Raw genomic sequence first — 13674 nt, 5'->3', positions numbered from 1 at the left:
CATTTGTTCTTTACTAATGACAGTGTATTATTTTGCCAGCCCAAGGAAGAAGAGTGTCAGAAAATCATTGACTTATTGTTGGTTTATGAAAAAGGTTCGGGTAAAAAAATTAACAGGGACAAAACCAATATCTTTTTCACTTCTAATACTCAACCACACCTCCAACTTTGTATCCAACATCTTCTAGGTGTTCCATCCATTCGTTAGTATGAGAAATACCTAGGGTTGCCAACACTAGAATGTCGTACTAAGAAGCAAAGTTTTATCTACCTCAAAGAAAGGGTATGGAAAAAATTGCAAGGGTGGAAAGAGAAACTCCTTTCTCAAGCAGGTAGGAAAGTCCTAATCAAGTTGGTTATCCAAGCCATTCCGACGTACACTATGAGTGGCTTTAACCTTCCTAAGGGTTTGGTGAAGGAATTGGAAGTTTTGGTGGGGTTACGATGGGGATAATAGGAAGGTTCATTGGGTTCGTTGGAAGAAGTTGTGTGAAGCGAAAGAAATTAGGGGTATAGGTTTCAAGGAGATTGAAAAATTCAATGATTCTCTTCTAGCTAAACAAGTGTGGCGCATGATTAATAACCTAGACTCCCTATGCCATTTAAAGCAAGATTTTTTTCCGAACTATTCAATTGTGGATGCTAAAGAACCACCATTGGATCATATGCATGGAAGAGTATTTTGAGTGCTAGAGATGTTATCCGCAAAGGTATGGTGTAGAGAATCGGGAATGGGCAGTCAGTTCGAGTTAAAGAAGATAAGTGGCTACCGGTTAGAGCTAGAAGGACTACTGCCTTCCTTCTGTTTCTCATGAAACTAAGGTGAGTACCCTCATCAATTCTGAGCTGGGCATATGGAAATCAGATATGGTGGAGCGTCTGCTTCTATCACATGATGATGAAGCTTTGGTGATCCTTGGTATCTCACTGAACGACAGACTTCCCCCTGATCGCAGTATCTGGGGCTTGACTCCATCTGTTATGTTTTCATCTAGCAGTGCTTATAAGATGCTAGTGGCTGGTAATGGTACTAACATTGCAGATAGTTCCAATCTAATGTCTCAAGAATTGTTGGCTGGTTTTTTGCAGGTCAAGGAGGATTTCAGAAAGGAGATATTTGTCATGGTGGCTTGGTGCCTTTGGAGTCGACACAATGCTCTCAAATTTGGCCACCCTATGCAGCCTATAGCCAGCATCTGTTCTAGGGCGGGGAATCTGCTCCAAGAATTTCTGTCTGCTCAGGATAACAACACACCAGCTCCTGTATCTGCTCCAATTCCCCAGTAGCAGCCTCCTGCTCCAAATATCTTTAAAGCTAACTTTGATGCGGCGTGTTCAAGTCTACTAACTCAGCGGGCATCGGGGTAATTATTCGAGATTGTGGTGGCAATGCTATTGGAGCTGTGACTGTGCCAGTCCCGCTCTCTTCATCTGCGGCTGAGTTGGAAGCTCTGGCTTGTCGAAGGGCTGTTCAGTTTGCCATAGAAATCAGACCCAGGAAGGTGACCTTTGAGGGTGATTCTGCTGAGGTTATTCAAGCCATTTCCGAAGGGAATTCTGATTTCTCTGTTTATGGGAATATTTTGGAAGATTCATACACGGCTCCGAGCTGCAGGTTTAGAGTTTTATAATTTTTGTCATGGAAATTGTAAATGCAACATTGTTGCAGACGCACTAGCCAAAAAGGCAAAGAATTGTAAGGGTTTAGAAGTCTGGTTAGAAGACTTATCCGAGGACATTGCACCTCTGCTTTTATTTGATGTTCATTAATTCTTTGTTGGAATAAATTCCCAGGCGCTTTGTCTGGTTTCTCAAAAAAAAACAATTTATTAGACTATTGGCACCGAAATCACGAACTCCCCAAAGAAAATGACAGGCACGCATTTTCGCAGCATTTCTATTATACTTTATATGATTTCACAAGCCACATAGCTTTAACAAGTACTCCTATTGAGATCCTATCCAAAAAAAAAAGCACTCCTATTGAGCAGTGTAGGTTTCCTGTCCTTATATTATTACAATAAAGAACAGAACCAAGGCTCTGTAAGAATATGATCTATGAGAATAAAAATTTAGTAAACTCTTATGGGTTACAAGAATAATACAATTTACATAAAACTTCATTTTCTCCTAACCTTGTGATTAGCTCCCGCCTTCTCCTTTGGAGAAGATGAGGATGACGAAGATGATGACAAACCTGAACGACTCTCAGCAATGTCCTTGTAAAATGCCTTCTGCACATCCTCTTTGAGTTCCATGAAACGCATCTTCTTCATTTTCTGCTCGTCAGGAGTCCCTTTCTCAAGGAAGAAAGCATCAGGCATATCATCGTCCTCCAAGAACTTGTCTAGCCTTTCTGAGCAATGGGGAAAGTAGCGTCGACCCGTCTCCACTGCCATTTACATCAACTCAATTAGTTAGCTCAAAGAGAATGATCATGTTATGAAAACATGGGGTAACTAGTACAAGTTGCATTTGATTGGTAAAAATTATTATGGCGCAAAAGGTCCAACTGTCCAAGTACGTAGGACAAAGATTACTATTCGGGTCTCACAAGTTAGTGGATTTATAATAGACTTAGGTGTCTTGGACCATAATATCTTTAACACTCTTAGACCTATAAAATGTATAAGTACATGTAGAATTAGGAGACTACAATTAATTTTCTTGTCCCATAAGTACAAGGGTCTATAATAAACTTGGACTTCTTGGATCCTAATATCTTTAACATGATTTTTTAAAGACTCTTTTAACTGTGAGCTTTTTAGAACTGGACTCCATTACTTCACCCTGTTAGTTTGACAGCTAGAGTGCTAACTCGCATATTGTATTTGCTTCCTGGACGATTATGGAAAGTTTCTCATATTTTCATTATTCTCTTTTCTTTTTCCTATTTAGATGACATGTTTGATCCAAGGGGTTTAGAATTTACAACTATAAATCAGAGACAAAGCGGCAACTTCAACTGATGAACCTGTGAGCCTGTGATTATAATAAACTTAGACTTCTTGAATCCTAATATCTTTAACATAATTGTTTAAAGACTCTTTTAACTGTGAGCTTTCTAGAACTTGACTCCATTACTTCACCCTGTTAGTTTGGCAGCCAGAGTGCTAACTCGCATATTGTATTTCCTTCCTAGACGATAATGGAAATTTTCTAATATTTTCTCTTTTCTTCTTTTTTTTTCCCTATTTAGATGATATATTTGATCCCCAAGAAGACATTTAGAATTTACAACTGTAAATCAGAACAAAGCGGCAACTTCAATTGAACCTGTCATTACAAATGTCCATGTTTTCATTTTTCAATAATGTTTTCTCAGTAACTATGCTTTTACATTCAAAACCATAAACCGTAGTGTTAAAGATATATAATCAGTTCACATCATTTTATGTATTGGTCCAAGAGGCCCAATTATGTAATAAGTTCATATACATCTAACCCTAACTAGTCTTTATATATACCCTACAGATTCATTGTACAACACACTTCATATATATCAAAGATGTAGTCGCTAGGGCTTTATATTGAGACATAGACAATCAAACGTCAGACCACGTAAATTCTCCTGTGTTCTTTCTCTTTCTCACTGCTTCCAATCACTACTATTCTATCTAGATTTTTCTATTTCTCCTTTAATTTTAACTCATAGAATCACTCAACCAAAAAGAAAAAAATAACTATAAACCATAGAATCACAAAAAGCATACCCTTTAATTTAAAGGGAAGGAATGGGCAGAAAATAAATATTTCAGATATATATGAGAAAAATTACAACTAAATTTATTTAAATTACAGCTCTTTATCATCTAGCAAGGGAAAGAAAAAAAAAAGTAGATTTCTATAGGCTTAATGAGGACTTAGCTCAAAAGTATTTGCCACATTTTTGTATTTTTCTAGCAACAAAGCTAGCTAACCATTTTTTTTTTATTAATTCAATAATTTGGAAATGAGAGATTTAATCTCTAAATGTCTCAGTGGGAAACACTAGAAGGTGCCAACCAGTTAAATTACAAAATCATTAGCCACTTTCTACAATTCTATGACACCTATAAATTTGAATCTTTTAAGTATATAGTCTGATATATCCGGTTTTTTTTTTTTTTTTTTTGGGGTTAAAAATTGGTTCATTAGAAATTTTAGGCTTATAACATGTTAGACTTATAGAGGAACTCATATAACAATTTTCTTTATTTTTTCAACTCGGGACTTACAACATTTCTTGTCAAAACCTCTCCCTTATTTATAGATGAAGAAATAGAGGATCTTCGTTTGTTCTTTGAATATAAAACATGCAACACTCTTTTTTAATCTTTCCTCTTGTTTTTTCAATATAGAATTTGCGTATTCTTTAATTAGTTATTTTTAATTACTTTGTAATGTCATTTCGATCTAACCTACAGTTGATCCTCAATCTGACTTTAAAACCTCAAAACTCTTCTAATTTTCTGTTGTTTTAACATTCGATTTTGAAATCATTGGGAATAACAAGTCACTTACTAATGCAGTCTGCATAAAATTGAAAATACCTGTTTTAAGGAGAGCCTGCAGTCTTGTTTGGAGTCTTTTAGCTCGTTTAGAGGGTGTTTCATTCAAATCAACCTCCCTTAAGTTCCCACTGGAGCCTTTTGCAGCTGAAAGGCCTGTGTACGGTGAGGTTAAATTTGCATCTGCAATCTCCATAGCTACCCTGGCTTCAGCAGGAAACAACAGCCGTGCAAATGCCACTGCAACATATTAAAAAAAAATTAGCACTTTATTATAAAATAGGAACTAGAGATTCAAAAAATTCATTTATTCTGGAAAATATTATCATAAATAATAGGGAGGGCATGAGTAATATTCAATTAGTAAATTGTTGGAATATTCACATGTGAAATGTGTTTAGTTAAGTAATAAAAAAGTCCCACATTGGATAGTATCAATATAAAGCAGCTATTCTTAACTATTGATAATATTGATTTTTATTTTTATTTTTTTAACAACAATATTGCTTTTGATTTCTCAAGAGTCTTGTGTTTCAATGATACTATCATTTTTAAAAGAACCAAGGTTTCAACCTCCCCTCCCTAGTTGTAAATGAAGAAAAAAAAAACTTCAATTTGTTAATTCCTTCAAGAATTCAATGTTTTTCTTATTTCAATACCTTAAAGAGTATGTCCTTTGTTTCCCCCAAAGAAACTTAGGGGCTGTTTGATAACATTGTTCTAGTAAGTTGTTTGTATTTTTTGGAAATATGTGTGGGTGAAAAAATGTGTAAAAATAGGTGTAATGTTGTTTAAAAACTGAAAACATGTGTTTAAACACATATACCAAACGGACCCTTAGCATTTGGATTCAAAAAAAACATACAGTCAAAGATAGATTGGCGCATGAACAAGTTGAAGGATTTGTTACATTGGTTGGGATTCTCTTGTTGGAAGTTGGTGTGCCTATACACACTAAAACTCACACACCACTCATGGAAAAGATTCACACTCTCAAAGGAAGTTAGAATGCACAAGGAAGAGGAATAGAACTCTTTTTTATTCTTATTTCTCTTTTCGCTCTTGGCTTCAAATGGACGGATGCATGGAGTATATATACTCCACAAGGAACCATAACTTCCATTGTACTTCGTACATAACATCAACAAACCCCTACAAGCATGCACTGCATAAACTTCCCACAATTTTACTTCATGTATGTTTAAATCCAACTAACTCATCTCATAAATATAACTACATTTAAAAAATCACGTAGTCCACCAATTCATATGCCCCAATCCCAAGTGCCAAAGCCAAGAGAAATTTTAAAGCAAGCCTTTAATCATTTAGCTACATCAATATGAATGTTTCACAAGAACATTCCATTTCTTGTTACTGGCGCCTTAGCTATCAAATTATTTTGATGGCCTCTTATTAAGCAACTACAATTTTTCAAGTGAATGTCGATCTTTTTCAAGGAGTTGTCTTAAGCTTAATGTAATATTTTTCATGTTTGGCACATTATAAACATAAAAGATAAACCAGTGACTCCATTCTTCAAATGAATAAAAATTTTACCTTTTCATTTCACTGAAATTTTGGATGAGTTACCGAGAGTAACATTGACAATCACTGATTCATCAAACTCCAAAAACAACTTTTTATTCTCATACATGTGGCTGCTAGAGCCAGTATCAAGATAGCACACGTGCATATCTTATTTGTCTTTTCTTTTGTATGACAACAACAAAATAAACTCTACATCTCCATTTTTATCTTCAACAAAATTGGTTTTTTCCTCAATATTGTTTATGGCATTTCAACATTCGGAAGCGTAATGGCCAATATTTGACAAGTATAATATTTAACATTAGCTGTCATACCTTATTCTATATGATTTTGAGAAACTTCCTCTTCTGCACTCTCTTGCTATTTGTCAATTTGGAATTTTCTCTTCATCACTATAAGAGCTACACCATTCCTTCCTCTGTATTCTCTTCCACAACCACCTCTATGTCGTTAGCCTCTATAGCTTTTCTCATATCCTCCTTTTCTCATTCAAGATGGACTTAGACCGAAGGATTTCCTACAAAATCTCTTACTTTTTTCTTGTTGGGCCTTTTTTTCATGGGCTTGTAAAGATCACATGAGCTAGTCAATGGCCATTGGTCCCAAATATTTATATTCAATTTCCACAACCATATAGTCAAACTTTGAAGCTAAGGACTAGAGGATTTCCTCAACCACATGGGCACCATTCAAGTTATCACCTTATCTTTTTAATTGATTCACAATAGCCAACACCTTAAAAATAATCCAAAACTATTCGAATTCTTTCATGTGTAAGGCTTCAAACTAGTCTCTCAACTTTTGAAGGCAAACTTTCTTCATCTTATCAACTCCTTTAAGAAAATTTTGAAGAATATCTCGGTGATCTCACACTTGCTTGGATGAAGTTGCATTAGAAACTTCTTTCTCAAACATTGATTCTTCTAAACCTTTATAGATCAATGTAAGAGCTTGTTTATTTTTCTTCGAGCCTTTTGCTCGATTTCCTTTTGATTTAGAGTCAAACATACTTTATCTTATCACTCCACATGACCTTTCTCTAGTATTTCCCATGTGTCTTAGGATTTGAGTAACGCCTTCATTCATGTTAGAGATATATTAGCCCATTAGCATAGGCTCAAACCTAATTCTACTTTGTGTGCAAGCCAAGTCTCCTACTTGTACTAGAAGTCTATTAGTTTAGGGTTTGGTCTACTATATATACACATGTTAGAGTTTATTGTAATACAGGATTTGTTTAACACTCTAATACATTATTGATGTAGCCATTTAGGGTTTTCTATGTGGACGTAGGCCGTAAAGTTGAACCACGTAACTCTAGTGTTTTTGTGTTCCTATTTTATGCTTCCACTTCCACATTCCTACTAGCATATTCAACATAGTGTATCAATGTTAATATTTAACATGGTATCAAAACCACCTTCCTTTAACCATGGTTTTCTATCCTTACGATGTATTTAAGAGCAATCTTTGTCTTCCTCGATGTTTTTTCACTATGTTCATCTTTTTTGGCTTCCCACTGCTGCCTTCAAAACTTTGCAGTATAGTCATGCCACCGTTACAAGTAGCATCAACATTGTTAGACCATTACCTTCCTCAAACCACCATCACAAAGCCAAACTTCATTTAAGAGATCTTCTCAACCTTATCAAATCTCAAGGTTTCATCAAGTTTCCATCTTGAGTTTGAGAGGGGGTGTAAGAGATATATTAGCCCATTACCATAGGCCCAAGCCTAATTCTACTTTGTGTGCAAGCCAAGTCTCCTACTTATACTAGAAGTCTATTAGTTTAGGGTTTAGTTTACTATATATACACATATTATGGTTCATTGTAACACAAAATTTGTACTACACTCTAATATATTATTGATGTAGCCCTTTAGGGTTTCCTCCGTAGATGTAGGTCATTATGCTAAACCACGTAACTCTCATGCGTTATTATGTTCTATACTTTATGCTTCCACTTCCACATCCATAGTAGCATATTCAACACGACGTATCAATGCTAATATTTAACAATTTGAACACTTCGATTACTAAAATTTTCTTCGTTAAACCAAGGAAATTCAATTGACACCATCACGTTGTCAATCTCATTCTCATCATAAACCCATTGGCTTTGATTCTATATTGTTGAAATTTGGTGAGCCTACACACACTCAAAACTCACATTTCACTCACAATGGAAGAGACTCATTCTCAAAAAAAGATATAACGGAGAGGGAAGGGGAAGAGAACTCTTTTGTATTCTTATTTATCCTCCTCACTCTTGGTTTCAAATGGATGGATGCATGGGGTATATATAGTCCACAAGTAACCATAACTTTGCCCTTATTACATAACATTAATGAATTCTCACATGCATTCACTCCATAAACTTCTCACGTTTGCTTCATGTATGTTTAACTCCCATACTAACTCATCCTATAAATAAAGTGCATCTAAAAAACCAAGGACATTTATCTAACTTCGCTATGGACTTAAGATATCTACTCCAACCATGACAATTTTGGTGAAGTTGAGTACTTCACTCCATATAAAAGAAACCATTAAAGAGAGTGATGTGCACCAAATGTTCAATGCAAAATGTATATGCTCTTTCAGACATAAAAGTTAGGTTGTTGGCCAATGTAAAATTTAGTACTTCATCATGAATGGAACATTCACAAAGACTCCTATTAGTGACATACTACATTGGACCCAATGTTTTGACAAACGGATATGGGTGCTCCATGAACATGCAATATATAAATTATGATATATAGGAAAAGACAAAATATATAAAACTGGGGTAGGGAAATAAAATTCTTAAATAAGTTGTTCAGATTAATTAGGAGAGGAGAGGAGATAACATTTTTACAACAAATCATAGGTGATTAGTTGTTATCGGTTCAAATTTGAATCTAATACTAAGATTACTTTTTTTTCCCCAATAATAACAACCAATAACAACAAGCCACTTAAGATTTATTGTAAAAATGTTGTGGATATATCATTTCTCAAATAACATAGTTAGTGCGTACACTCCTCAAATAGGTTAGAAGAACTCACTTAGCAAAAGTTTTGGAAGGACATTGATAAATTGATATAACGGCTACCAGTGAGAAAATGATTTTTTTATTGGACGATACTTGAATGATCATGTTGGAAAGAAGAGCGGAGGATATGAAGGAGCTCATGTAGAACGGTATGGAGGAATGAGATGTTATTTTAGACTTGCAACTACATTTGATATGATTTTGACAAACACTTGGTTCAAGAAGTGGGATTAACACTTAATTACCTTCTAAAAATTGGGCCTAATGTTAGCCATATATGTTTCATCTTTACTCGAAAAGTTTATAGTAGATGTTACAAATATAGTAAGATGAGAGAGAGAGAGAGAGAGCATAACCATTATTCAACATAGCTTGGTGATACTAGGTATTTGTATTAGAAGATGGGAAAGAAAAACAAGAGACTCCAATTGTGTAAAGTCTATTAAAGATGAGCTGTAAGAATTTGGTTAATAAAGAAGAGATTAAAGAGAGAGAGAAAAAATTATTAGTAAAATATTATATAAAAATATCAAAAGAATATTGATATTTATTTTAAATTATCTTAATCAAATATTACAATTTTTGGTCTTAAAAGCTGTGCTTAAGCCATGTATGTGTTACTCAATGTTAGCATTACATGTTTTATAACGTGCTTTTTCCATGTTACTTACTAACAGTAATTATTAAAAAAATTTACTATGTGAAAATTGCTGAAGTTTCAAGAAATTCAAAATATTACTTCCATTGGAACTCTATTACCCAAAGTTTTACGAATATTAAAACAAGTTTCACTTTTTATTTTAAATCATTCAAATAAATTATAATCTATTATAAATTTTGGATTTTGATAAAAATTTGGCCTTACACGATGTGTTTCACCATGTAACTTAAATTATTATTTTTATTTTATTTGCACTCTATTATGCTTTTCGATTTCAAGAATATAATAGGAATATTTTATTTAATTTAAATATGATTTTTAACCATGATCCCACAGACACAGTGCTAGCATGTGTGTCTATATATATATACTAAATTTGCTCACTTATACACTGAACATACTATTTATTTGGAAAAAAAAAATTATGTTTTTTTAGTTTTTTTTTTTTTTTTAAATAAGGTTTACATATGCAAGTTAATAAGAGATTTTTTTCAGCAATAAACTTGAAAAAGGATAAATAGCTTTTCTTCTTCTTTTAATGCTAAGTAAGGGGAATTAGCTACTTATCTAGGAAAGAGTCCACTGTAAGATTTTATTTAAAAATATATGGAAAAGGAACTATCATATTGCATTAATTATTCCTAAATAAAATCTCAATCAATTATTCTGATCAATATTAAGCAAGTAGATAACTGAGAGAAGTGAGAGAAGTAACGAATTGTCACCTCTGTTTTCATAGTAGTGAAGCCTCATGTTCAAATCATCCGCTATCACGTGTGATGAGAATACCATGTCTACAGACATTGATACAGACATTGAACTTCTTTGTCGCATTTCTCTCTCAAGGACATCTATGCATAACTTGTCTTTGTTGGATTCTTGCCCCTGATTTGTCTTCTCATTGTAATCCTTCGACCTAGTTAACCTCCTACTTATTGCAACAGCAGTTTGTCCATCCCATGTAGTTTCTGATGCAGAGGCTCCCTTGCTCAGCAATGCCACTAGAATTGATGGCTCCTTACGCCTTGCAGCCACATGAAGTATGGTATGTCCTCGACCATTTCTACAGTTGAGATCAGCCAAGTCTAAGTTGAGTACCTCCTTAACAATCTTAGGATCACAGTATGCAGCAGCATAGTGAAGGGCATAAGCTTGATCTAAAGTGATTTCAGATTCACTCAGTAGCATGTTCACTAATTCAACATCATCAGAGTCCAATGCCTTGTGGATTCTCCTAATTCTCCTTTCATGTAAGGGGTCCATTACTACTTCTGGCACCATAGGTTCGGCCTCCTGCTGAGATTTGAGACGCAGTGCTATGATTTCTTTTGAAACTTCATGAGGAAGTTCTTTTTCAAGAGATATATTGTCAAGATCTGATTTTTCTACTCTATGGACACAGTGAGAGAGGAGCTGGCTCAGTTGGCAGTGGAAGGCAACCACAAGAATTGGAATAACATCTTCCACAATAGCCTTATCAACAAAGTTGAGGAGACGGCGCTGCATGCATGCGCACATTGAGTACTAATCAGATTAAAGTTGAGGAGATGGCAGTATGCCTTTTCAATGAACTGCTAAGTCACTCTACTTGCAAAAATTACAGTCAATTTTACCATAAACAATTTACAAACTGACATGGAAATAAATGCAATCAATATCACTTTATCCACATAATACATAGAAATGTAAATTACTTTTATGTGATTAGTGACATATTAGTTTGTAAGGTTTATATAATAAAATTTGTAATATGCATCACTCAAGTCACTAATGGTCATTTTGGGTTTCATGAAATAAATCAATACTTCTCACATTGGTGACTTTGGTGGTGACTCATGTTATGGAACCCAAAGTTATACCATTTGACTTTGATATGACTAACAAGTGCTCCAAAAATTTGTTTTCATTCATATCCAATTGAAGCCATTTAGTAAAACAAGTTTTAAGACAAGCTCACATTCTTGAGACAAGAACAAAATGATTAGCATAATATCATGAACAAGACAGATTAACGGAAGTATGCTCGACTCACCTGAACAACCAGAACGAGCTCTTTCATCTGGAAAGTGGCAGAAGCATACATCAATTCCACAGCATAATTAATAGCAGGGCGGCATGCATCATGTGCACAATTATCATCAACACAAGTTGATACTTCTGGTGGCGATGGCTTAAGCTTCCCAGTATACAAATAAGACAAGAAGACATTAAATGCTTCATATCCAACTCTACCATAAGGCACTAAATCAGACATGGAGTACCTTGGCTTGCCTTCCTTCACCTCACCACCATTTCCCTTCTTGAAAAGTAGGTGAAAAAATTGACTCCTTGCAGCCAATATAGACCGATGGACACCCACAGGGATGTCCTCAACAACAATCTCTGCATCGCTATACTCATACTCGGAATCAATCAATAACTTCTCAAGATTGGTGCTGAGCTTGTTTAGACTCAAATTGTCAAGGTTGGAGCAGCCAGTGGCAGCTGCAGATAAATTTTGACTACTAGACCCATTTGATAGATAAGATGACGAAGCAAAAGTCAAGGACGATGACATTTCATTCCCATTATCCATGGCTTAAAATCTAGGGGATCCTACTTGGGCCTAACAAGGCTTAAGGGAATCATCAGCTAGACCTCATATAGTAACTCCAAAATTCTACAAATGAATAATACAACTAATTAAGATGACCCAATTGAGGAAAACACTTCAAAATCCTAAAACCACGCTTAAAACAGCTACAAAAAACCCGAAAAAAAAAATATTTGAAAATCCAGAGCTTGAACTTAATTTCTAAGCAATACCCATTTGCTGAAACTCACCAATCCTTTTTTTTTTTTAATGAAACAAACATAACTATCCGTAGATTTAAGTAATCACTATTCCAAAATCAAAGACACCCATGATTGATTCATAAATCTAGTCATGGTTAACAAGCAAGAACCAAATATGAACTACTAACACCTTAAAAAAAAAGTTCAGAGAGACTTATAAATCAACACTAGAACACAAGGACAACCCTTGACTTGGCTTCAATAAATACAAAAATGAAGAAGAAGAAGAAGAAGAAGAAGTAGCATAAGATGAAAAATCTGCAGCAAAGTTGAGTAAAAAGATCTTATATAAACACATATAAACACCTTGAAGTTGACCCAGCAGGGGAAGTAGCTATAGCTTCAGATGCAGTGAACAGATAATCGAATTTGATGGGGGTGGGAACAGGAGGCGGCCAGGTTATTGGAGAGTACCATTTATGGGCTCAGATGTCTGAAATAGAATTTTGCGGAATATAGACAGAGACAGAGACACAGAAAGAGAGAGAGAGACAGGGGAGAGATAGAATTTGAGGAAGTGTTTCGGAAGCTCACTGGAGGAGATTAAACTGAAAAGCACAGTGACTCAAGAATAAGGTTGACCAACAAGTACGTGTAAAGGACGTGGAAACAACATGAAAATAAAAATTAAAAGAAAGAAAGTTTGTAAATAAAGGAAAAAGAAAATATGTATATTATTCTGTTTGCCTCGAATTAAACTTTAACTCTAAACAAGGAAGAAAAAAAAAAAAAAGGTTATTCCATGGAAAGTGGTGTCATTATTGTGTTGTGGATAGGAATTAAGGAGTTAACTTGTTTGTGGGTTTTTGTATTTACTGCCAATCTGGCCATAGTTGAGTAGTTTACGTACATGTTTATTTTCTTTCTTTCTGGCTTTTTCGTTGGAAGGGGGCCCAGCTACTTAATTTATTAGGATGGATATGATTCTAATTAATCTGTATCTGCTAAGTGCTATGTGAGCTTGGTTGATTAAGGGCTTTTCTTTTTCTTTTTCTTTTTCTTTTTTTTTGGCCTTATGAGGCTATACTTTTTTTTTTTTAATTACTAAGCGTGCGTTTGGGTGTGCATTTTCAGCGTTTGTGTTTTTAGCTGGGTCGTCCTA

General features: G+C 34.8%; 1 protein-coding gene across 1 annotated transcript; it reads right to left on the bottom strand.

Moving 5' to 3' along the window:
- Positions 1-1882: 1882 nt before the first annotated feature.
- Positions 1883-13188, bottom strand: LOC142640457 (BTB/POZ domain and ankyrin repeat-containing protein NPR1-like). The gene is made up of 4 exons (XM_075814564.1): positions 11770-13188; positions 10463-11237; positions 4532-4729; positions 1883-2391 (listed from the first exon to the last, which is right to left on the bottom strand). The coding sequence occupies exons 1-4, from the start codon at positions 12310-12312 to the stop codon at positions 2120-2122; spliced, it is 1788 nt and encodes a 595-aa protein (XP_075670679.1). The 5' UTR covers positions 12313-13188; the 3' UTR covers positions 1883-2119.
- Between the last annotated feature and the right edge of the window lie 486 nt (positions 13189-13674).

This window comes from Castanea sativa, chromosome 6 (assembly GCF_040712315.1).
Source record: "Castanea sativa cultivar Marrone di Chiusa Pesio chromosome 6, ASM4071231v1".
In the NCBI taxonomy this organism is placed as follows: Eukaryota; Viridiplantae; Streptophyta; class Magnoliopsida; order Fagales; family Fagaceae; genus Castanea; species Castanea sativa.
Note: the sequence above shows the minus strand (reverse complement) of the source record. Positions and strands in the feature narration are given on the sequence as shown.

Coding starts and splice junctions, on each gene's coding strand:
- LOC142640457 (XM_075814564.1), bottom strand. CDS start 12,312: ATGGATAATGGGAATGAAATGTCATCGTCCTTGACTTTTGCTTCGTCA. Junction 4,730..10,462: donor TCACTACTATGAAAACAGAG/GTGACAATTCGT, acceptor AATATGTTGCAG/TGGCATTTGCACGGCTGTTG. Junction 2,392..4,531: donor GCAGGCTCTCCTTAAAACAG/GTATTTTCAATT, acceptor TGTAAATGGCAG/TGGAGACGGGTCGACGCTAC.